The 26,095-nt window shown below is 41.7% G+C and overlaps 1 protein-coding gene across 10 annotated transcripts in view; it reads right to left on the reverse strand.

Annotated features, from left to right (window-relative positions):
• Positions 1-320: 320 nt before the first annotated feature.
• PLD5 (phospholipase D family member 5) overlaps positions 321-26,095 on the reverse strand; it is a 179,879-nt gene continuing 154,104 nt past the window's right edge. For all 10 annotated transcript variants that reach the window (XM_033054527.2, XM_033054522.1, XM_033054521.2 and 7 more), the window contains 6 exons: positions 24,501-24,698; positions 21,180-21,319; positions 19,285-19,450; positions 15,815-15,929; positions 9,115-11,521; positions 321-8,974 (listed from right to left, as the gene is read on the reverse strand). In XM_033054527.2, coding sequence (XP_032910418.1) covers positions 11,286-11,521; positions 15,815-15,929; positions 19,285-19,450; positions 21,180-21,319; positions 24,501-24,698 — 855 coding nt within the window. In that variant the 3' untranslated portion in view covers positions 321-8,974; positions 9,115-11,285. The remainder of the gene's footprint in view (positions 8,975-9,114; positions 11,522-15,814; positions 15,930-19,284; positions 19,451-21,179; positions 21,320-24,500; positions 24,699-26,095) is intronic.

The raw sequence follows: 26,095 nt of genomic DNA on the forward strand, positions 1-26,095 counted from the left end.
TCTGTCAGTCCCCTGAGAAATGAGAAATCCAGAGTAGTGCCTACTTTCCCAGATTCCAACTAAAATTTTAATGCTGATCTACTAGGAAAGGGGATCATGTTGCAGCAGTTCCAGTGGTCTGGCACCAGTGCCAGCGCTGCTCAGGCTCTGCAGAGCCCTGGGTGGAGGCAACAGGCAGTCTGTCAGTGCTGCCTGCTGTGCCTTTGGGGTGTGTGTGTACAGAGGACTGGGAGCCAGGGTACTGGGAGCTGGGCAGCAGGGACTAGTATCTGGGATTTGGTGCTCACAGAAACAAACAGACCAGGGACAATAAGAAAGCATTATGTACTGAAACAGGATTCTTTATTTCAGTGCAGTACAAAGAAATGGGAGTTATTTTACTTTGAATGAAAGTACTGAAACTAAAAAATGGAGCAGTTAAAATACGTTTGTGTAGTACTAGGAATCCTTGGATATCAAAGCAGTGAAAATGACCTCTGTGATGCTGCAGCATTAAAATCAATATTTACATATCTTTAAATAGATGCATTATTACCTTGATTTATGTTGTATTACTGGTAATTTAGTTTCCAGCAGTATATGACCACTGACAATGCTGTCTTAGCCATCAGACTTTCAGCCAGTGATTACCTTACATTTAAAATGCAGTGGTACAGAAGGAACAATCTGTACCAAACCAGCTCTCCAAAACATCAGCAAAATCAGTCTCTTTTCTCTTTTTTTCCAAACAAATGAATTTGATCAATTTTTAAAATTGCATTGAACTTTGGTTAGGAATAGTAATACTGTAAACAGTGGGCCCAGTTCACAATCAAGTAACATGAACTCATTGTATTAAGGTCATGAGAATGTATTGTTTAAAGAAAAAAAATAGATTGCTACATTGTCATCCTGCAGCACCAAACTCAATGGCTGCTCAGGACTGGGCTTTTTCAATTACAGCTTGCCTCAGGACAGCATCATCTTTTTTCCTAGCAAATGCAGATTTACATTTTCAAAGGTACCAAAGCAGACCAACACAGTGGTGCTCAGCAGAGTCAATGACCCCATTTACAGATTCAGGGATAATGTTGTTCTCTTTTTTTTTTAATAAATAAATATTGAGTACACAGGTATTGCTGTGAACCAAGCCCATTGTCTAAAGGAAGCACATTTCTTGCCAAATTAAGTCTTTACATAAGAACATGTTTTTATAATGGATTTGAATAGCTGCTGTGCAAGTTATTAAAATCATGTGTCTTGCAGCTTGCACTTTGTACCAACACAAAAAAATGAATAAACATGCAGTAAAATGTAGCATTGTTTAGAAAATAATGTGTAAAAAAAACATTCAGTATCTTATATTAAAGCATTTACACTGCATAGGCATTCATATAAGGATATAGTATAATAAAACTTATCAAATATACAAGCATGCAGCAGTTGCCTTATATTCACAGTTCTAGAAATGACCACACATTGATTTCCTCAAATATAAATTGGATTATCCAAAATAGATTTTGCAGCCACTCTCCTTTGCAGTGGCAAACTATGTTCTCATGTGCATTGCAGATGCTGACCTATATAACAGGCCTAAGCTATGCCGCTGTATTGTACACACCTGTGATAAATACTGGGTTTGGAGTAGGAAGGATAATGAGAAGTGATCCATACTTCTCATAGCAGAACTTGGAGACTACACAGTGCTTGAATTGAACAAAATATCTACGCATATTAATTGTATTCTCCTTAGAGAGTAATACTGTAACCTTGCCACATATCTAGCTACTGCATAAGCTGGCCATGCAGTTATCAAAATAAGTTTAGACAGATTTTTCTATTTGATACTTATTCCATCAGAAGAGGTATAGTAGGAAACATATAGTACATACCCTTTTTGCTCTGCAAACTCTACACAGGACTCCTGATACTTTTAGATTGTATTGGGAAATACAATGCAGTGCCAAAGTCACACTTGGAGATTTAAAATATGTTTGCAGAGCGATCTTCTTTCTTCATTTGCTCTTTTGAAGGTGGTGGTGTTGTACATGATGGTGAGCTTGGACCATCTTAACTGTCACAAGAGGACAAGTACCCAGGTTAGAACCCCCTGTGGCCAAATGCCACCTGGAGGATAAAGGTGAGGTTACGTGGCTTGAAGCTGTCTGTGGTTTTGACTTGCTTGTTATTGCCTAGCTTGGAAGGTTAACCTGGAGTGTGACTCCAGACCAGCAGCAAACAGAATTCCTGGAGGCAAGGCTTTTGTTAGTTGTGCAAGGTTTGTAAAATTGAGCTCTAGATTCTGATACAGGTTTTGGGTGTGCCAAGGTGAAATTGGATTGAGTATGACTTTAGACCCCTTCCCTGTCCAGTTATTTTTCTAGTGGTGCCTGCATTCTACTTTTGCCCTGACTTCCCTTGTCCTCATACATAGTAATTTGTGTGTCTTTAAACATTGTGTGCAAGCACTTCCTTCTTCTGAGCACTTCAGGTAAAGCTAGTGGAAGTAACCTTGTAGGATGTTACAGCACCAACAATGCAAGTTGTAGGAATTCATCCTTGTGTACAAAGCAGCAGCAAGGGGTTCAGAAACAGCACTCAGGAAATAGCTTGAAAAGGAAAAAGATGAGGCGGAGATGGTGGAAACATTTGCTAATTTGCAAAGTGGAATGTGGAAAGGGAAGAAAAGTGGGGCAGTGATTGCTGTTCTCTCTCTAAAAAAAAAAAAAAAGAAAGGTATAATCCTCTCTGGAATGTTTCATTCAGAGAGAAACACTACCCTTTGTTTTTTTAAAAAGTGAGCTTTGGCCCACATGCAGTGTGGGAAAGATAAGGTGAGTAGATGGTTTTGGTGTGGTTATCAGAAATGGTGACAGCGATGTCCCTCTGTGCTGCAGCCAGGAGTCCACTTTGGTAACTCATTATTCTGAGTCTCTTTGTGTGCATATTTGCATTTTCTAGTAAAGGATATGTGGCCCTTTCCAGAAAGCTGTACTATTTCCTGTCAGCCTTATTTAAGAGTAGAACAGCAATGGAACAAGTAATTGTGCTAGAGATGTTCCAAGCTCTTCTGGCAAAGATACTCATTTTTCCCTTTGGGACATGTCCCTGTGTGTATGTGTGAGAGGAGCCTCAAGTCCGTATTTGGAATCTGATACAAGGACATTTGGAATCTGTGCTGGATGGGGACATTTGAATGCTTTTATTGTATCAACTAGCACTTGAAAAATGGCCATGCAGCTTTTTTTGGTTGGCTTACTTGCTGCCACAGATGTTGCTTTTCTGCCTTTCTCCAGACTTGTTCAGTAAGATCTCTGTGGTCAAATCTGAAAACACAACTGCTGTGAGAAGAGACTCGTTTTCAGTGATTATTTGGCAGTAAGATCTGTATAAATATACACAGAACCCTATTTTTCAGCCTACCTTTTAAGCTGTATACATTGAGAAATGGTCATAGAACAATGAATGCCGAAACCTTTGTACAGCATATCAAAGATGTTCTCTGATTCTTCACTGCATCTCTGCACAATGAGAGCAGCAGTTCAGATGTGGGGACTGTCCACAAAAGTAAGAGTTTTGGTTTATAAATTCCAGTCTCATTATTCTGAGGTACTGCACTGGCCTCTCATTTATTTGCCCAAGTCTCATTCGTTGGCAAAAATGAGAATACCCTGCGGTTTTAATCCCGACTTCTTATGTATTTTAATATTTGTACCAGGTTCTCTGGATTCCTCACTGAACCTGCCCTTCATTTTGCCTTTTCACAGGGAAAATTCTTACAGTCTGGTTTAGAAATGTCTTTGAAGAATCTGGAGATTGTTAAAAGCAGATGTCACAACTGTCTTGAGCATAGTGAGAGGAGGAAAAGGAGCTCTCCTGAGAAGTCTGACAGTTTGCCACAAATAAATTGGCACAAAAACTGTGAGACCCAAGTTCCCACAGAGATGCACCATCTTGTGAGAATTAATAGAAGTCAGATGCATAAGATCTTTGCTTCTTTTCAAAACCGTATCAGCTCTATTTCTAGTAGCAACCTGGCCTATTCCCTCAGAAGAGGATGCAATGTTACCTGCTTCCTCTTCTACCTCACTTACATAGTGAAGAAATTAGTTCAATTCATGAAGACGTGGGGATGTTTGACCTCTCACCTTTACATACTGAAGTTAGTCACACATTTCAGTCATTGCAAATCTGGCTGTGTGGTAAAGAATGGTTTACTCTAGAACAAAGTAAGTTCACCAGAAGTGGTATTTATATAATCAGAAGAACCTACACCTCATTAAAAGCTTGTCAAGCATTCTCCCCACCCCTGCCCTCCATCTCTTTTTCCAGATCTTGCATATGTGTCTTTCCAGGTAAAGAATTATGTGAGGCACCTGGAATTATGTGCTTGGCCTTCTTAATTATACTTTTAGTATCTCATTAGATGGGGGATCTCTCAAAGGGCAAGAACATGGTGAACAGCCAGCAGTTTTCAGAAACAGCAAATGACTAAAAATGCTTCATTTTCTTTGCTCCTCAGGCAATGACAAATGTAAGCCTGGACTGGGTTGCTGAAGAAGTAGGACACAATAAGAAGACAAGTTAGGTGAGAGGAAGTCCTCTGACCTTTTGAAAGAAGCAGCTATCACTTCCAGAAGTATCCTGCTTTTTTGTCAAGTTTCAAGTAAAACACTGAATACAGGTACAGTGTCACTTGAAGAAATACAAATAAGGAATACTTGCAGAGTAATTTAAGAGATTATTGTGAAGTAATTCAACATTGAGCAAATCCACTAGAAAGTATTTGTTAGCAGGTCAGTCAATAAAATGTTGGTCTACGTACTTCCATCTGAAGAGCTTCTCATTTTACATTTTATATGCTGTTTTGCTTAGACACTACATATAACAGCGCATGCCTTTAACAGAAAGATTCCTGCCCCATTTAACCTCCATTAAGTTCCTCAAAATTACATTTGAAAATAATTCTAGCTTCTAAGTGACTTATAAACTTTATACAGTTAGCTCTTCTGGAAGATTCCTTTTCTTCATTTGAGTGTGTCAAGCTGGATTGCCTGATACTTGTGCTTAGTTTTCACCAGTTAATCTGAAATTCAGAATGGTATCTGTCTGATGACTGCATTTGTACATTGAGAGAGCAAGCAAATGCTGTGTGTGATGTGAAATTTGCAGGCACATGCTATGTTGTCAATTTTTGTATTACACTAGAAACTTCTAATATCCAATGAGGAGTCCCATTTCAAATAGTGCTTTACTACTTGGTACCTGCAAAACAGAAATCAATGGGCTTTTATTCATGCTGATTTCTTTCTGTTAAGCATAAGTTCAAAGTTGTTAAAAGTTCCTTCCTTGTTCTGAAAAAAATCATGGGAGTTCACTCTTATAAAGATGAGCAAGGAAGATGCGTAAGAAACACAGGATTTTGCAGAGAAAGGAACAAAATAAAAATGCAGTCCAGAGTTTTTATGTTGGCATCCAGTCCATTAACTCAAGCTGATCCAAGTTTGCCTCTGGCTCTTTTTGCCATTTCCTCTCTATCCTTACTATATTTTATGCTGTTACAAGAGGGATGGATTTTGCTGTATGAGCTTCAATGTCCACCAGGTGTTCACACAACACTGTTGTGATACATGTAATTAATATTGTTCATGTTTGTGGCCATGCAACATAAAATAATACAAAATAATCCTCTGGAATGCTGCATTTGCCAGCCATATTTTTATATTTTGTTATGTTCTGTAGCCTGGATTGGCCATCAACCGTCTTTCTATTCTTAAAGGGAGAATGATCATGGTTATTTTGCGGGGTTAAAAAGTTATTGAATCTTCCATAAAATCACAGTGTAGAGTTAGTTGTGAAAAAAATAGAGCTGATTACATTACTACAGCAGAATAATTTGCAGCCAGAATTGAATTACGCTCTTAAAATCTGTTTTTAACAATGTTTTCAGAAATAGGCTGCAGTAGCTTGATATTTGTCCTACATGCTCTTGAACTGTGAGGAAAACCTGACATTAACATTAATGCAGTTGTATCATGGATATGGAATATAAGTGTGCTTTTCATGAAAACCCAGTTTAAGTTACTGTGTTGAACCACTCAGTACAGCTGGATTCTTCATTCAGATTCTCTGTAAATTCCTGATCGCAAGGTAATTCAAACAAACAATTCTCACAGACTTTTCTTGGAAGCCCATGCAGAGTTAATCTCAACAGGAGGTACAATAGAAAGCTCTACTTTATTATAGGACTGGAATTTATCCATTGACTTCTCACCCTTCAGAGTGTAAAGCACACAAGTTCTTATCTTCTTGTCTAAACTATTTTGAATGAGGTCTCTTACATGCTAGTTTGGCAAGCTTCTAAGGCATTTGTGCAAAGTGATGATCCAAGAGCAACCTGATTCAATACTGAGAAATAAGTAACATCCAGCAGTAATTAAAAACTACAGCTAAGAAAAGCACTCTCCTACAGAGCTCCTAGTTGAGCTGCTATACCTTGCAGTGTTAGAAGTGGAGCATGTTCACTGGTACCTTCAACTCGGGAGGCATCATTGTGGATTTTAAACACACCAAGGATTCATTCTGGTTACTTTACAATAGATTGCATTGGAATAATGATGACTGAAAAACCATGAATATATGGTAGGCAGATGTAGATAGAGAAAGGATAAGAGTGGAAGAAAAACACAGCACCAGAAACTACCATCTGGAAACATACTAAATATTTAGTCAATAAATTGGATTAAAATGAAGAGTTACTTTTGAAGACCAGAAAGGTTTTAAGATAACTTAGTGCACTCTATAAGCCATTCTCAGGAGTCAAGTGTATAATTATCTGAGACAGGGATATTTAGAACTTCAAACTGAAGAACTGGAATAGCCAGCTGATGTCGTCACCATCTTGATGAGAGTGCATACACTCTTTCCAGTTAAGTACACACTAAAGTCACAAAAAAACCTATAAATTTTCTGGATTTTTTTTTCTTAGATTAGAGTTAACTGGTAGGTAACAGAACTTATTTGTTCAGTTTTTAAGTGTGCAAATCTCAACAAAGTAGTACAATTTAGGAAGCTGGTAGTATATAAAATAATGGATAGGTCTTAAGAATAACATTTGTAGGCTTTTCTACTTGTTTCTCAAGCTGTTTTCTGAACCAGCAGCACAGCCTGGATTTACTGGAACAAACGCCTGGACCTGTGTTGGGTAAACCTAAATCTGTTCCTGTTAGGGTACAGCTACAGCCATTGTGCTGTAGCACATAATCTGTGCCTTTCTGGTCTTCAAAGAGGTGAGAGTAGTTGTGCTAGTTCATGCTTCAGGAAGATAAAGTAGCTGGCGAAAAACAACTTGAGACTTAACATGAGAGATCTGGAAAGTAGCCACTGTATGATATTTGGATTTCAACCTGTGCTTACAGGAATTTCTGTGATTATGGTTTTGATAGCAGCCAGATGTTGGGGGAATTCAGATTTTATACCTTGGCATAATAATAATTCAACTAGAATAATTCAACTGAGTAATTCAACTGAATTGTAGATTATTTGATAATGAAGCCAGGAGTAAATAGTGAAATTTAGTTCTTGAACTGGGATTGGATAAAAATGCTTCAGTTCAGATGTGCTTGTGGTTTGGACCAACATCTTCCAGTCAGTTTTTGTCTTTTTGTGACTCTAGTTTTAGGTACTAAACTGTAAACATCACAACGTCTTCTTACTTAGGAAGTTCGCTCTATGCCTCAGTACTAGATACAGGATCTTTAGCAGGACTTCATGTGAGGAAGTGTTAAACAAAAACTTGTATGAATAAGGCACTAGTAAATGTTTGCAGCAAACAACAATTACAGTCTGTATTCTTTAAGAATAAAACTGTTCTGTTTAGGAAATTGCCTTTAATGTGACAGAGTTACCAATGCCAGTTAGAAGGGCCTAGAGAAAGTGCATCTTTTGGGTTATGCCTGTGAGGTCTGTGAGAAACCTCTGAATGCAAATCCCTGTTAAATTAGGAAATAGCCTGTGCAGTGGTGATACTCAGGAGATTGGAAGCAAGAGAAAACCAGTTTAGATTAAACTAGTATGAAATCACTGCAATGGATTTGCTTCTGATTTATTACAGTGATAGAAGGATCTGAAGCCAAAACTGAGGCTGTTTTAGCAAATCTCATTAAACAGTAACAGCGCTGGCCCAGGCCAAATAATTGGCAATAATCCCCTTAGACAGCTTCAAAATATAATCTTGTATTTTAAATTTCCTATTTGCTGAAGTCCAAGGATGCACTTTGTCTTTCAGCTAATGCAATAGATCAAGGCCTTATGCACTACTGTGGAGCTGACGCCATTCTAAACAGTTATTACAGTATTGATCCATACTTTATACCAAATGAAATTTCAGTCTACCATTCTATTTATATGATGGCTGGCCAGCATTTCACATTGAAAGTTGTTCAAAACCACCCAAATTCTTCCATTCATAAAACAAAAACATACTGTCACTTTTTAAAAATATTTTTATGTACCTGTTCTTTGAGGGCCATCATTGAAGCACCAAGAATCTGTTTATCTAGCCAATAAGAAAATATTTGCAAACTAACAGATCTTGTTATGATCTTCATGATCTGCATTTTTCTAGGATCTGTCCAATAAAACTATTTTACCATTCATTTGTTATAGTAAATCAATGGTCAGTCTGATTTTATCAATAAATCCTGCTTTGTAAATAGCTTAGCTTTATCATCTGACAAATTTATGTTCCACTCAGATCCTCCGTTATTTATACAAGATGTAATTAAAAAAACTTAACACATTTGCAGTATCCATAATGCAAAAGGGGAAAAAATCCTACCTTGATTAATTGCTGTATATTATTGCCATTAGGTGCTAACAACTCCAGGCAGTGGGGTTTGTTTGTGTTTTTTGTTTGCATGAATTATTTTGTGTTTTATATAAGGACATGGTATTAAGTTTATCTCAAATTTTAAGATCACCCATCCATGAGGACCTCAGAAACCGTGCAACTATCTCAACCAGATTTTAAAAATGTGGTGGACTTTTTGTTTGTTCATTTTGTGGGTTTTTGACTCACAAGACTAGAGTTATTGGTGGTATAACACAGCTGAAATTTTCACCAGAAATTAGGACCTCAGAAACCGTGCAACTATCTCAACCAGATTTTAAAAATGTGGTGGACTTTTTGTTTGTTCATTTTGTGGGTTTTTGACTCACAAGACTAGAGTTATTGGTGGTATAACACAGCTGAAATTTTCACCAGAAATTAATCTGGACTAATAGTCATTTCTTAAACAGAACAAAAAATCCACAACAAGTAAGTTAAGTGCTGGGATTCCCTCTTCCATACATATTATATATATTCTAAATTACATACAGAAAGAAGAAAATCCAGGAATTTATCCTCAGATCTTTCCTCACATCAACTCAGGAAACTTTTTTCTTTTTAAATACTTGTTTCTTATCAGTATGTCAGACTATATGCTTTTCTCTGTGTGTGTGAGACTAATACATGGCATGTGTTTATCTGAATATCAGAAAATGTTATTGACTATTGGAGCTGTGCAAAATATTTTCTGTAAAAGCTGACAGTCTTAAAAGTTTTTTTGATTTATCATTATTTTCAATAAGATTATGTAAATCTTTGCAATTGCAAAATAAACAAAGATTCCTTGTCAAAAGTGTGCCTTTTGGGATCACAATTAGTCTTGTGGGGTATCTCTAGCTGACAATTAGGAAGTTGTGCATATGTTAATTTATTAAAATTTTCTAAGATGTGCTCACTGTAAAATAAATTAAAATTTTTTACCTTACAAGTGTAAGGTATGTTTTGAAAGTCAAAGTGGGGTTTTAACATCTTCTTAAGATTTAATGAATACATTGGAACATGGTCGGGTTTCTTTCTCTTTTTGCCCTCTGCTTTTGAAGTGTCCCTTCAGGAGATGAGAAGTCATTATTTTGGAAAAGGTTCTGTGATATTTAACAAAATGAAAAATGCACTTTGCTTTCAAGGTTGTGTTTCTTCAGTGAAAGCAGAGGCAGAGTAGTGAGATTTTTATTATGAAACTATGCTATTACATCTCTGACTGGAGAAAAATCTGTTGTCAAATATTTGTGTGTATTTCTCCTAAGAGCAAACTCATACTTTCATAGAACAGTTGCTCTTGGTGGAATTTAGTTGTGATTGTAGAGGCACACTTTTGACACAACCAAAACTGTGGTCTAAATGAAGGCATCACTTTTCTGTTCATGCAGGTGTATTTACCTATGTGGATGAGATTTTAACAAAAAAATGTCACTTCCAAATTTTTATTCCTTTTTAAAACAGAAGATAGGAAAGCAAATTCTTCAAGTGTAAAAACCAACAAAATTTCTGTATGATCATTTAACAACAATTATTGCATAATTTTGCATAACCCTTGGCCTTTCTAAAAATCAGTATTTGATTTTGAGATGTGCATTGGTTTAATAATGAGTCACCACATACCTGCTGACTCACACGTGATAAATACTTAACTTGGGGAAGATATTTTCTTGAGATTACAAAAACATTAAAAAAAATTAGTCCTAGGTTTTAGCTATTAACCCAGAGATTTTCACTGTTAGATGAAATGCATGTAATTGGAAATAACTATTCTGTTGAAAGGAATCCACAGTAATTTGATAAAAAATTTGAGAGGCTTTAGGGAATATGACAAACTTGATGAGGCCAACCCCAAGCCCTCAAAAACTTCTCATGAATTACCAGTCCTGTAACTCCAATGCATTTTAAGGCTAGTTAGAAGACATTGAATACTGATAGTCAAAGTAAATGCTCAAAACCAGGAAGTATTTTTTATGACAGGGTAGTTATTCAAAGGGAATTATTTATATGGGTGACACTTTACTTATTCCTTTACATTTTCTACTACAGTAAACCTACCATCTATTTGTATGTCAATAATAACTGATCTTAGAATCTTCATTTTGCCTCAAGGTTTGTTTTAGCCAGATTGGCAACTGGGGAAAGTCCTAAAACAGAAACATTGACACATGCTGATAAATTCAAATGTGGAACATTAAAATTCACATGGAAGCGGAAATGACATTCAGTGTCAGAAGTAACAAAGTCTTTGAAAGTCTAAATAATTCATATAGAGAATATAGGTTAGACAGATTTAATATAAGTGTGCTTTTTCCTAAAAACACCCCCCCAACCAAACTTTTTTTTTGCTTTTTCTTTAAGTCTTTTGTCTGTAAATATGAAAGAAGGCTACACCCCAACATAATTCTTCATTGCCATACTAAAAGGTAAAATAGTCTTTCTAATTCACATTGCTCATGGCAGTCTTATTTGAAGTTCCTTTATTGAGTTTGTGGTTAAAGCAGTTTGGGATTTTTGTTGGCTGTAAACTTTTGGCATAATGTGAATACCAGTCCCTTTCAAAAACAGCCTTGAGTTGCTTAATGATGCTTGTGCTGTTCCCCGCGTCTGCTTGGTTGATAACAAGGCCAGCTCCGGCATTCTGCGTAAAAGCATTTCCTACCCAATCAAAATTACCTGCAAGCAAAGGCAGGAATAAACAGTGAGTTTCTAACATTTAAAAAAAGAATCAAATAAAAAACCCATCTCCCTGAAGGCAATCCAGAACCATTTTCCCCAGTGCAGAGATGGAAGTAAGTTACTTTTTTTTTAATACCAGCAGAAATATGTACCATACGTACCATGTGTAGTGAAGATTTTGTTTCTTGAAGTTTTAAGCCTTCAGAAGTGAAAACAGGTTCTTCTGTTTATTCAAAACTAATTTGCTCTTCCTTTTACATCTATTACATTATTACTCCCATGTACTTTCCTCACTGGCCTTTTCAAGAGAATGCCTGAATGCTGCTAAGATTGACTTTTTTTTTCCTGTATAAACAATTCAAAGTTCCAAACCTGTAGATATTTTACAAATTACCTGTTGGCAGATACTATTTGAGGAAAGAAAAATAGATTTTACTGGTTTATGCTGGTTGTTACAATCTTTGTTGAAATCTAAGGTTACAAATGAGCACTTTGAATCCTGGGGATAGCAGGGCAAAAAGGATAATTGGACTAATGGAAAATCAAGTGCTCCAGTTACAGTAATTTCACGACTATAAGGCGCACCCTTTTGACTAAAATCTCCCCCCAAAACCGGAAGTGCGCCTTATAGTCCGGTGCGCCTTATCTGATCTACAAAGTTGCAACATTTGCCACCCCGGAAGTGAGAGCCCGCCGGCATCGGGGCCGCCCCCGCGCGGGGCGGACGCGCCGGCTTCGGGGCAGCCCCCGCGCGGGCCGTCCCGCCGGCATCGGGGCCGCCCCCGCGCGGGGCGGACCCGCCGGTATCGGGGCCTCCCCGCCGGCTTCGGGGCCGCCCCCGCGCGGGGCGGACCCGCCGGTATCGGGGCCTCCCCGCCGGCTTCGGGGCCGCCCCCGCGCGGGGCGGACCCGCCGGTATCGGGGCCGCCCCCGCCGGCATCGGGGCCGCCCCCGCGCGGGGCGGACCCGCCGGTATCGGGGCCTCCCCGCCGGCTTCGGGGCCGCCCCCGCGCGGGGCGGACCCGCCGGTATCGGGGCCTCCCCGCCGGCTTCGGGGCCGCCCCCGCGCGGGGCGGACCCGCCGGTATCGGGGCCTCCCCGCCGGCTTCGGGGCCGCCCCCGCGCGGGGCGGACCCGCCGGTATCGGGGCCGCCCCCGCCGGCATCGGGGCCGCCCCCGCGCGGGGCGGACCCGCCGGTATCGGGGCCGCCCCCGCCGGCATCGGGGCCGCCCCCGCGCGGGGCGGACCCGCCGGTATCGGGGCCGCCCCCGCCGGCATCGGGGCCGCCCCCGCGCGGGGCGGACCCGCCGGTATCGGGGCCTCCCCGCCGGCTTCGGGGCCGCCCCCGCGCGGGGCGGACCCGCCGGTATCGGGGCCTCCCCGCCGGCTTCGGGGCCGCCCCCGCGCGGGGCGGACCCGCCGGTATCGGGGCCTCCCCGCCGGCTTCGGGGCCGCCCCCGCGCGGGGCGGACCCGCCGGTATCGGGGCCTCCCCGCCGGCTTCGGGGCCGCCCCCGCGCGGGGCGGACCCGCCGGTATCGGGGCCGCCCCCGCCGGCATCGGGGCCGCCCCCGCGCGGGGCGGACCCGCCGGTATCGGGGCCGCCCCCGCCGGCATCGGGGCCGCCCCCGCGCGGGGCGGACCCGCCGGTATCGGGGCCTCCCCGCCGGCTTCGGGGCCGCCCCCGCGCGGGGCGGACCCGCCGGTATCGGGGCCTCCCCGCCGGCTTCGGGGCCGCCCCCGCGCGGGGCGGACCCGCCGATATCGGGGCCTCCCCGCCGGCTTCGGGGCCGCCCCCGCGCGGGGCGGACCCGCCGGCTTCGGGGCCACCCCCGCGCGGGGCCGGCCCGCCGACATTGGGACGGCTCCCTTGCGGGGGGTGTTAAAGCCGCAGGAATCGGATCGGCTGCTGCGCGGGGGGGGCGAAAGCCGCAGGGATCGGATCGGCTGCTGCGCGGGGGGGGCGAAAGCCGCAGGGATCGGATCGGCTGCTGCGCGGGCGGGGCGAAAGCCCCCGGAAACACGGCGGTCGCCGCGCGGGGGGGGCGAAAGCCCCCGGAATCACGGCGGTCGCCGCGCGGGGGGGGCGAAAGCCCCCGGAATCACGGCGGCCGCCGCGCGGGGGGGGCGAAAGCCCCCGGAATCACGGCGGCCGCCGCGCGGGCGGGGCGAAAGCCCCCGGAATCACGGCGGTCGCCGCGCGGGTGGGGCGAAAACCCCCAGAAGCACGGCGGCCGCTGCGCGGGGGGGGCGAAAGCCCCCGGAATCACGGCGGCCGCCGCGCGGGGGGGGCGAAAGCCCCCGGAATCACGGCGGCCGCCGCGCGGGCGGGGCGAAAGCCCCCGGAATCATGGCGGTCGCCGCGCGGGCGGGGCGAAAGCCCCCGGAATCACGGCGGCCGCCGCGCGGGCGGGGCGAAAGCCCCCGGAATCACGGCGGCCGCCGCGCGGGGGGGGTGAAAGCCCCCGGAATCACGGCGGTCGCCGCGCGGGTGGGGCGAAAACCCCCAGAAGCACGGCGGCCGCCATGCGGAGAGGGGGAAAACCGCCAGAATCGGAGCGGCTGCCACGCGGGGAGGGGGCAAGCAGCTGGAATCGGGGCAGCGGCGGCACGGGGCAAGCCTGCCGGCATTGGGTCACCCGGAGCGCCAGGGAACTCCCGGAACAGCGGGGCCCTGGGGATGCTGCACGGAGCGGCGGTGGGCATAGCCCGGCCCTGCTGGGTACAGGCAGGCCCGGGAGCCAATGGCTGCCGGATTGAGGCGGGGCCTCGGCCAGCAAGCGTGCGGGAGGAGCTGGGGGCGGAGCCTCGCTGCAAAAAAAAAACCCGGTGCGCCTTATAGACTGGTGCGCCTTATCTGATCTACAAAGTTGCAAAATGTGCCGGCTCCCGGGGGGTGCGCCTTATAGTCCGGTGCGCCTTATGGTCGTGAAATTACTGTACTTTTTTTTTTTTAATTTTCATGAAATGCAACTATTTTAAATTATACACTTAAAACATGCAGTACTTTGGATAAACAAGGCTGTTACTTCAGTAGGAAATGTTAAGAATTCTAAAGTTGTCAAGGATTGTAAATTGAAACCTCATCACAAGAGAAAATTTTTCCTCTGCTTTCAAATAAAAGATGTATGTGGTCCTTAGCATGCATCTGTATTACTTTAACAGAACTTTGATAATCTTTCTTTTATTTATATGTAGGTAAGGATGCAAGTACAATGGGAAAGAAAAAACCCAACTTGGCTAAGAATCGAAGCTGTGTAGATGAGGTCCAAGGGACTGAGATTTGATCCAGCTATGTGAAAGAATTTAAAATGGATTGAAAAAATTTATCTGGGAGAGGGGCGGGTAGGTATCATAAAACCTTCTGGAGATGAAGGAGGAATGAGCTGCAGTATTGGATTTAAAAAATAAGATTTGGATCGATTACGAGGTGTGCGTTTCGAGCCTGTCAGGGTGGGCTTTTCAGAGAAGATTTCAGTTCCATCTCTGCACAATTTGGGATGTCCCACTGTTGATGTGTGTGGGCTTTGCTTTTGGATTGCAGTCTTTGCCCTCCCTCACTGCCTCTGCTATCATGGGCAGTAAGCCCTTGGCAGTGTGTCAGTAAGATCCCTAAAGCATCAAGCTGCAGCACATCAGATGGCTTTTAAAAATGTCATGAGCTGTTTTGAACTCTGTAGTGGTTTTCTTACACAGCTTACACATGACTCAGATTTTTCAAAAGGTAGTTTTCAGCCTGCATTCAATGGGCATTTGACTGGTAATGAACTTCTGTGAGGTGCCACAAAGCAATTTTACTTCAATATACCTTTAACCCAAAATACCAGTTAGATATGTACCTGACATTAGGAGGGTGTCTGAAATGTCATTGTAGGAAATGGAGTAAAGCTTTGGATGGTGAGGATAAACAACATCTCTACAGTATTTGTCAGGATTGACCACAGCTTTAGTAATAACATGGGGAAAGGAGAACACTCCATTTTCATTGGATTGCAGAACTAGAGAATATGCTAATAATTGTACCTGATTCATAAATTGTGTTATATTTGTATTTTCAGTCTGTTTTAAGATACTGAAAGCAGAATGTTGGTCTTGAGAAACTGATTCAGAGGGAAAGAAAAGTTTTTAAAAGAGAGGAGTCTCAAAGTTCAGTCATCATCCAGGTTCCCAAAGAAATTAGCTATTTTCTTCACCTAAAGAATATATCAGCTGTTGCTTCCTCATCTACAAAAGGTTGTCATTTCAGGCTTTTGGATACAAACTAGAATTTCTTGAGATGTGGTTACTTACCAATATACGCAGCTCCATCAGTCACCATGTATTTGTTACGATTCAATTTAGGAAAAGAAGTGTTCTTCTGTTCTTTAAGAAAGCAGGCACTCTCTTCCTCAAGGTCAAAGAATTTCTGCCATAAAATAGAAGCAAGCACAGGTTAATGAGAATTGCTCTGTAAGAGATAGAAAAAATATAGTCCATTCTCTAATCTTTATTGAAAATGAGTTGGCGCTACAGAACAGCTTAAGTTTTTATTGCCAAGCATTAACTTTAATAAAATGCTGCACATTGTATTTCCAATTAATTCTCATAGTTTGTGATACTCCTGCCTTGGCATTCTGAACTATACAAAGCATATGGCTACTGCATGCTAAAAGCAATACAGTGCCAGGTAGTAAAGGTTGTAAAAGGAAACCCCATCCCCCCCATCCCAATCTTTCTGTTCTCCATGGCAAGAGCCAGGAACTTTAACTAATTTTCTCATTTTTCAAGGGACACTGGGATTTGAAGTCTGTTTCAGGATCAGGATCAGCAGCCACAGCATTAATTAATACCTCTGCAATCACACACTGCATAGTTTCCAATAGGAAACTTTCCATTTCAGAAACTTAGAAGCTGCTCAGGATTAAATTTGGTATGAAGAGATAAAATTTTCCAGGCAACAAGAGGAAAATGTTTTACCCTGGAGAGTGAAGTATGAGCAAGATTCATTTGTTTGTTTGTTTAAAATTTAAGAGCTATATGCACTCCTCATCTGATCAGTACCAGACAAAAATGAGCAAGAATACACATGCACAACTCAAAAATAGGTTCATGTGGAGGCTCAAGAATAACTTGGCTGTAGATAGATGTCTGTTCCATGCCACTCTTTTGTGTTTTCCAGTTGTCTACAGACAATTTTGTTCTAGGTCATAACTTCTGTGGGTCCTTTCAAAGCACACACCTTTCTCTGTTCAGCACTGCACCCAACAGAGCTGGCCCCTTCCTGCTGCTCCTTTGAGAGTTAGACCAAGCATTCGTGCACACAAGATGTGTTTACAGGGTCAAGTACACAAAACTTAAGGAATATGGGAATTAAGGTCCCAAGAAGTACCATGGTGAGCTCTTCACCTTGAGTCTGCCCTTTCTGATTCAAGCTTTAATTTCATGACCACGTGTGCACTAGGACAGAGCTCCCCACTTCAGCAGCAGTTGAATATGCAGGTTACTCCTTGCCCTTTGGCTGTGTGCTTATAGCATTTAGTTAGTCCTCAAACAAAGCTTTTAGGTACAAGTTCTTCCAGTGATCATTCTCTTCAGAGTACTTGTATTGAGTTTGCATTCTCAAAACAGTTTCAGTTTAATCCACTAATTATTAATGCATATGTGAATGGGACTCTGAGGTGCTGAAAATGCCAGGTAGAACAGGGTTGCAGTGCCCTGCTTCTAAGTCTCTACTTGCAGTTAGGCAACATCAAAACTTGTATTAGCCTGGTCAGAGAGAAATCAGGAGGAGAGTCCCATCTAATTGACAAATTACATCTGCATCTCGTTCTCCAGGATGACCACTGGCAAACCAGTGTACCCTGCAGCTACAGCCAGCCATTGGCACTCACTGGAAACTTTCAAGCCAAACTAATCTTTCCACAGTGAAAAAACAAAAAAACCAGAAAACAATCAAGACAAGGCATATCACAAGGATCAAAAGCTAAATAAAAAGTAAGACGTTTTTAGGATATATTATCCCCAGAAGAACAGAACAACAGAGGGATATGAGGTCATGCAGTGCAGGTGTATGTGGCATTTTGGTCAGAACCATATGGAAATATTGCAGCAGCCTACCAATTTCAAGTGTAATTTCAATCAGAATTTGTAACAGGTTTCTCTTAAAATTTCAGTGGTTTTGTATACAAACACACATAATACATGTCTGCAAGACAGTATTTTTTGCACTGAGGTTAATTTATGTTTTCTCATAGCCAAAGCAGAACCAAGAGGGAAGAGGAGTGTTTTCAATAGTTCAAAAGGTAATTTAGTTTTTACCTTATTAACCTATTCTTTCTCCTCCACACACACATAGTTTTGTTTCACTTTGATCCTGGCTGTAACAGCTGAGTACAAAAGAAATGCAGATTTATTAAGCAGTTGTTCATCTAACATGCTTTTTGAATTAAAAGAGTATGGAGCCGATGGCAGAGTTTTCAGCCAAAATCAAATTGATACCAGCAAACTCTGACCCTTGGGCTGTTACTCCTACCAAGGTTTATTTAAGGCAGTGGCTCACCCAGACTAGGAAATGTGATGCACAGCACAGAGGTAACTGACTTAGTGTTGTACCTTTGTAACTCTCTACAGCTGATTTATTTTTACTGGAAGTTGTTTTTGTATTTTCTGGGCTATTTAACTAGAACAGATGTCTAGAAGTATTATTTTTCTTTTATAATTTAGCTCTTGACAAGATAAATTCTGTACAAAAGATTTTACCTGCTGTAAACTTGGAAAAAATTTTTGAATACATAAATAGAATTTTGATGATTAACATGGAACAAGATAGAACTTACTTAAAATTGAAGTGGCTTAAACAGAGTCAACTATGTATGGGTTTTTTTTACTAAAAACCACACTTTATGCTGCTTTTTTTACTGAGGAAACCTATAATAACAACATACATTTTAACAAAAAACCCCATTTCTAGATATGCATAATACCACTTATTGAGTATAAGAAATAGTACTTCCTTTTCAGAATTGTTGTTGATTTTCAAAAGCCAGAGGGATTTATGGGATTTGCAATTCAGGAAATCAAAATAATTCAGCAGATTATTTAGAACTGTTACCTGAAAAAAACAAAACAAAACAAAACCCCACAAAACTCCCCCTAAGATCCAAGGTGGCTGATTTCCAGTGTGCCTCAATTTCATAAAAGTGAACTGTATCACACTGGATAGTAATTACCATACATTCTGTTCTCTAATACATTTGTATGGTATTTTCTGCTTTCCTGTACTGCATGCCCCAGAGTGGTGTTTCTGGTTTTCACAATTTTGACTTTGGAGTCAAATGGATTTAATGTAAAAATCCTGTTTTTTCTTGTACTTTGCACTTGACTGAAGGAAAAGTAGATTCTTACAAAGCTTAACAGTAAGGCTCTGTGAACACAAACCAAATCGTATTTTTGTACTGTCAGATTAACTCTTATCTCACAATATAAACACGACCAGTGGCTACAGTTCACTCTGTTGGCTTTGCTGTGAAAGACCACATACGATGTTTTGCATGGGCTGTCTACCACACCAGCTGCCTTTTGGCACCAATATATTTTTTTGTCTTAAATACAAATTCTGTAAGGAGTAAATTATGTTCAATATTTTACATTTCCCGATATTTACTTAAATTTAAAGATTGACAATAAAAAATCTCCGTTGCTATGTTTTCTTGTTTGCTTTTTTTTTGGGGGGGTGGGGTAGGGAATATCTTACATTTTAAAGTAATATGGATTGTACTTACAACTTTCAAACTACAGCTTGGAACTTCAGTGCAAATAGCTTTCAGAGATGAAACAAAGTTAAAAGTAAGGGGATCTGTGTCTCTTGAGAAACTTATGAGAAGTCGTACTTTAATACTTCGTAAAACTAATGCTTCTCTTATCTTCCCATCTAAATATGGCCAGTACCTGTGGAGAAAGAAGACAATATTTGCAGAGAACTTTTGAAACTTTAAGAAATTTGGGAGAGCCTCAGCCAGAGGGCGCTGCTGGCCAGCCCAGCCACAGCCACACAGGATTTTCCATGGTGCCACAGGTCAGGGAACTGGAACACAGATCTCTCCCTGGCTGACATCCCTTGTGCAACCCCCTTGTGCATTGGGACCGTGCGGGCTGGGGACTGGAATGCCTCCTGTAATTTCCTCCTGGGGAAACAGAGCTGCTGTGCAGGGTGCCTGTGTCCTTCAGGAGCAGCAGGAGAGATGGGTCACTGAAGGAGGATGCCGTTTTGGCCTGATGAGAATTGCAGAAATTCTGCCAGGAATGGGTGGCTTCCGTGGTGCTATTCTCACAATTGACAGTTAGCTTTGTGCTCCTGACATTTGGTGGGAGCAGGGCAGGGCAGGGAGAATGAAACAAAGAAAACTGCATATCAGCAGCATCAAAACATCTGGGCTAATGAAATCTGAGCTCTACCATGCCAGAAAATAACTTACAAGCACGAACAGGGAGCTGGCAAGGTAAAGAAGCTGAGGCAGTGCCTCAAACACAAAGCCATGATGCAGGAAAAACACTGAAGAATTCACACAGGTGGCTTCCCTGGATCTTCCTAATTCACTGCATTTCTGAATTCTTCCACTATAATAAAGTAAGGAGGAATATAGGAGCTAACACAAACTGCAACGCTGTATGGTTCTACACACTAAGATGCTTTCCAACATGAAGGAGAAGTAGGAGGGATACATGTTGTGAAACCAAGGTTCCTACAGCACTGCCCACGATTCTTTCCCTGTGATGGAGGCTGTACATAATGAGTTCATAGGAAAAACTCTCTCACAGACTTAAAACAGTTTATGCTTGGTATCAGTCATATGATAATTCTTTTTTGAAATAATGGAACAGAAAAGCTCTAAATAGAAGAGTACATAACCACAAGCTTAATTTGGCTTAACTGTGTTCAAATAAAATGCATAGATGGAATAGCAGGCTTTGCTAGATTCTAAATTCATTGTGAGCATTATCAAGAGTAGGAGGGATTAGTGGATACTTGCCTTCTGAGCTGGATGGTTTTGATGCACTCTGGCTCCAGTGTTGGGCCCATGAGTGCTTTTTAATGGTCCATATAAACTGGTTATTCGAAAATTATGTGGTTTTGTTTGGATTTAGCACCTCTCAGTTAACCAAACTGTGATATCATTCAAATGTAATCTACTCTGAATTGGGAATTTTCATTTATATGTTTATGCCAGTAACATAATGACATTTCCCATACTATATATTAGTCACAACACACACACACACACACCCTGTCATGCAGAATATCTGCATGATACTCATAATATGCCAGTAGTTGTGGTCTCAGAATAGTCAATATAATAGTGTAAGAAATAGGATTAATGTGTAAGCAGACTGTTATATTCCTGGGTTCCAGTCACATGCGGATGGTCAGACTAAACAATTTCTGATCTCCTTCAACAGGCAGATCCAAAGCTTAGGACCCAGAACTGGAAAAGTCCTCTTAAGTCCCAATTCTGCTCCCATTTAAGTCAATGGCAGGACTCTCACTGATTTCAATAAGAGCAGAATTGGGCCCCAAGAAATTGGTGCACAGTAGTAACTAATCTCCTGTGGGTTCGTTTTCTCCAGCAGACCCTACTGGCATTATGGTAACCAGCTGGGCCTGGACCTGGACACTCACCGTTTAGCGTTGGTGTCGATGACAATGGGCAAGTAGTCCATGACAGCAATGTACACAAACTGTTTGGCATCATCAATAACACTGTAGATAGCTTCAATATCCAGGACTCTGTCCTTTGGGCAGAAGAGTTTAGGTGAGTTCTGTGAAAGGAAAAGTTCAAATATGGCATTAAAAATAATTGATTTTTGTCCCCCTCAGTCTTCTTGAGATGATAAGTAGTAACCATTATTTTAGCAGATATTATTAACTAATACCTTCAGCCATCCTGCTAGAATAATCAAAGCTACAAAGGTGAGCTACTTTCTCACTTAGCCCTCAAAAGCCTCACCATTTAGAAGTAACTGTGGGTAAAATGCAGAAGACACAGACTTCAAAACATCTGCTGTAATTGAAGTTACGTACATTTCAGAGAATTTTGTTCCAAAGAGCCCCAGGACTGGTTTCTATTAGATGAAGTGTTCACATGTTCTTGCCACATGAGCCTGATCCTTCTCTTGTGAGCACGAATTAAGTGTTTTATGTCAGTTGCAGGGAGACGCTGCATTTTTTTAAGAAACTAATCTTTAAATCAGAGCTTCAGGTATAAATTACCCAGTAAAGAGCTGGTAAATGGCAAGCCCAGATTGCAGCTTTTCTGCCTTCTATCTGGGGCTGTCAAAGGCAGGGTGAAGCCAGTGGAAATTGCTCATCTGTTGCAGATGTGTCCAAGACTTTCTAATCTGCCGCACAAGCAGGGAGAGAAAAGTGAACCCCCCTCCAAGTTGCTTGCAGGCAACAACTTCATTCCTGAGGCAGAGGTTGTCAAAGGCACTTTAACCTGGCTGGTACAGGTGTTTTCCTGCCACTGTACCACTTTCTCACCTTCATTACTTGCTTGGCCTCCAGCTGACATCCAGATGGGTATCTTTCCTTTAGGGACATATCCCAGGGCTTTTATTTGTCTTCCTTAATTTCAGTACACTGCCTGTCACAGTGGTTTGTTTTTACTGACTGGTGTTCTTAAGGATTTAGTACAACTAAGTACAGAAAATACTAGAAAATTAACCATAGCAAGATTTCAAGACCAATAGTCCAGATCCATTCCTGAACACAAAAAACCCAAAACCTCTTACACTTTATCAGCCAGTCTGAAAGATGAGTTTGTTGCTAAGCAACACTAAGCCATGATTCCCAAGTATAACCAAAAAATTCAGTGACTGTGTATTACGCTTGTTTTATACAGCACAAACATTGAAATATGTTTTCAAAAAATGATTTTCAACTCAAGAAAAAAGTGTAAAGTGATTAAATATAGTTAAATAATTAAATACAACTTGTTTCCATTATCTGAAACTTTTTGGAGGTTACTGCACCAAGATGTTATTCTGAACACTTCTATTATTTTCTTGAACTTTTAAGGTGCACAACAGCTGAACAAGGAAATTCTCATGCACTTGTATTTTTTGGATGTGTTCAATATAAATATCAGAAAGTGAAAGACTTTCTGAAGATAATTAGAAGAAAAATCTCAGTAAAAACTCTCACTGTAGCAGTGTGCTTTGGCATTCCACTTGTTACTCTGAGGCACAGCTGATCCCTGCCCCACAACCATGGACTGGTTTAGGACTTGTCTCCATGCTGTGTAGCACTTGCTGTTCTGATCAAGCACCCACTCGTTCCTTCTCTTCACCTACCAGAAACAGGCCATTATTCTGGCTGGGAACAGCACCTTTCCAAGCCCCTGCTTGGGGGTGTGCTCTCTCAAACCCACAGGGAGGCAGCAGCCTGGCTCCTGGGAACCCCTTCTGATCATCAGCTCAGGAATACACTGCAGCATTAACACTCAGTCCACCAAGTTAGTCCCAGGCAACTCCAGGATTGTGCTTCAGAGGGTCATGCTGGCAAACACTAAGAATTTTCTAGTGGGTGAGAAATTTATGGAAGAGCCTGTTTTCAGGAAGAAAGAACCAGCCCAAGTGGCTGTGGATGCAAATTCAGGTAGCTCTTGGAGTTGGACTTCAGTGATTTGAGCTTCTGAGTACCAAGTGAATTACCAAGAGAAGAGGCTTCCTTGCCCACAGGAAAGGAAAAAAAAATCACAGAGAGGAAGGGAACACTGCAAACTGAAAGAAAAGGTAGAGACTCTCTCCATCTCCCTTTGTCTAGGATCTCAGATTCCTTAAACTTGGCCTTAAATAGTTTTCCATTCTGTGTTCCCCTCCAAGATCGACTTTCAGCAGGATTTCTCCATTTCTTAAATATTTCTTAGAAAGGAGTAGGATTTCATTTCATAGTGCATTAGCAAACTGTCCAAAAGTCTGTCTCTCATTTAAGCTAGCCCTTAAGATGCTCCAGAATCAATGGAAGTGTCCATTTCTTCAAGCCATTATTAATTCCGGCTGTCTTAGGCACATCCACATTTTCACTCCAAAATAGTTATCTGTCTGTTCACTGATTGTAGGAGTATGAAAAATCCTGGACAGAGGAACACTGCCTGGTGCCCAGCAGGTGAAGGGGAACCCTGCCCTGTATGATCACTCATCTGCACTGTCTGATGCCAGTGGCTGTACAACTTAATAGCGGCTACGTGTGTTGTGTTGTTTTAGACATAACATGGCTATAAAGCAATGGGGATTTTGCCCTTGCTTTATAGAGAATGGAAAATTACTCTCAGCAACTTTATTTATATTCTTGATTTTGAAGGGGTGGTTTACACTCACATAATTACCCCCAAAATGAATGACACTCTACATCTTCCATCGTTTCTATGTCACTGGGCACTTTTTTCCAGTTTTGCTACATCACTGATGAGATGGAGGACTCAGTTTATTTCCATTAAAAATATGTGCACAGACAGTGCTTCCATGGGAATCACTGCTTGAATTTCAGAAGTTTTAAAATGTAATTTAAAAATAAAGCTGACAGAAGTACAAATGCTTTGCAATAGGGGGAATCCTTATGAATTACATTGATGAAAATGCAAGCTCTTACACCAAGCTTACTCTGTATCATTTTCTAAGTCTGATTAATGGTTCATTTACTCCCAAGTCATTCATGTTCTACCTGTTAGTGTAAACGAAAGAATTTAATTTGAAGGGTCTTTGTATCATGTTCTGAACATGAGTGGAAAAGTGCTGAACATTACAAAGAAAGGGAAATTGTATAATGCTCAAATGAAACCCTGTAGCATCTTTAGTCCTGGCAAACTGCATGTCATAGAATCCAGAATTAAAAAAAAAAAATTTGTGATTTTTCAAATTTCCAGGTCTCCCAAAGATCTTGTGAGTTAAGTAAGTTTCTTCCCTTTCCCCTCCCCACTCTGGAACTCATTTCAGAACTTACCGACACAAAAGCCTCTGACTTTGTCTCGTTCAGCTGCAGTGTCAGTTTGTTTTGAGTATCGTACACTCCATAGAGTCTCTTAGACCAACTCGGAGGTATTTTATTCTTGTACCTTAATGAGCTATACAGGGCAAATATCCTTTGTAAATCCAGGACCAGGCAGCTACAGTTGTATACGATGACACCAAGTTCCTTCATCTGTGAAATTAAAAGTTGGATCATTAGTGATATTTTTGCTGATGGATCTGTGGAAGTATGCAGCAAGAACACAGAAACCTCACCTTGGGTATCCCAGTTTTCTGGGTATCAGTTTCTTCACACTTTAAAAGTGAGATAATGATACTTTTCTCTCACAGAAAGTACTCTGTAAGTATCAACATTCTCACATAAAAATCATGAGGAAAAAATAGTCCAAGTCAATACAGACAGCATTAAATTCTTTAGCCTTCGACAGGCACAGTCAACTTCTCTTTTAGGTAAAAGCATGTCTCCTGATCATAATAAATCTTGTTTTGGCAGAGATTTCATTAATTGTACACCCCTAGTACCTTAGTTGTTGACAGAATTTCATGCTGAATGTATTGTCTGGTTTTTGTAATCGAAGTGTAACCACATGCTCACTCCTTCCGTTCTTTTGCTTTAGAGCAGCTAAAGAAAGGACTGATGTGAGCTGGATGCTACTGACCTCTCGTTACCTATATTTAACAATAGTTCAGCCATCTTATAAAACAAAGCAAGAAGAAAATCTGCATGTATCTGTTGGAAAACCATAGGCAGGATAAATATTTAAAGGATCCATGCTGGTTTTCTGCAGGCAAACTGTTGGAAGCATGCCTGTGAAGTCTGCCTGGCATGATGAAGAAAGTAAGGGCAATATGAATCTCCAGCATGCTTACCCTTTCACTCCAAAATATTCCCACTGATGTTATTCCCTTAGATGATGGTCACACAGACTAGTTTCTGGTAAAAGCTGGTAAAAGCATATCTTTCTGCAAAGCCTGTGGGAACTCTGAACCCCACACTGATGATATCTCAAAGCTTGTTCCATTGCAATTCCCCCGACTGCAAATGAGAACCACTCTGCCGGAGTGGGCAGAGGGAAAGCAAAGGATAGAATATAACCTTGACTCTTTCTGTGGTGGGTGAGCAGAAACAACAAACACCAATACTCCATAGAGAAGGAAATTCCATGGGTGACACATTCTTCATATGTCCAACCTGGAAATACCACATACCTAAGAATACACAACACTGAGATATCTCATTCCTAAATATTTGCTAAATAGTAGCAACCACAGGAACAAGACTTAGTATTATTACTACCTGAATCAGAATATTTCTGCAAGCTTCTTTTATCTGTGCACAATCTGAAATTTGTGGAGAGCTGGAAAAAACAGACATACTGCACTGCAGCCTTTCATTTCTGGATAAACCAGTAAATTAATTTTGATGCTAAATATAAATAGGACCAACATCCTAGCTGAAGAATCTATTTGGAATAACATCTTTAATGTTTCCCCTGGGTGTTGGCATCTTTGAGGATGGTCCTGTAGTCAGCTCTAGGCTGTCCCTGTAGTCTGGGCACTATTTGTCTC

The sequence above is a fragment of the Catharus ustulatus genome, chromosome 3, assembly GCF_009819885.2.
Source record: "Catharus ustulatus isolate bCatUst1 chromosome 3, bCatUst1.pri.v2, whole genome shotgun sequence".
Lineage (NCBI taxonomy): Eukaryota > Metazoa > Chordata > Aves > Passeriformes > Turdidae > Catharus > Catharus ustulatus.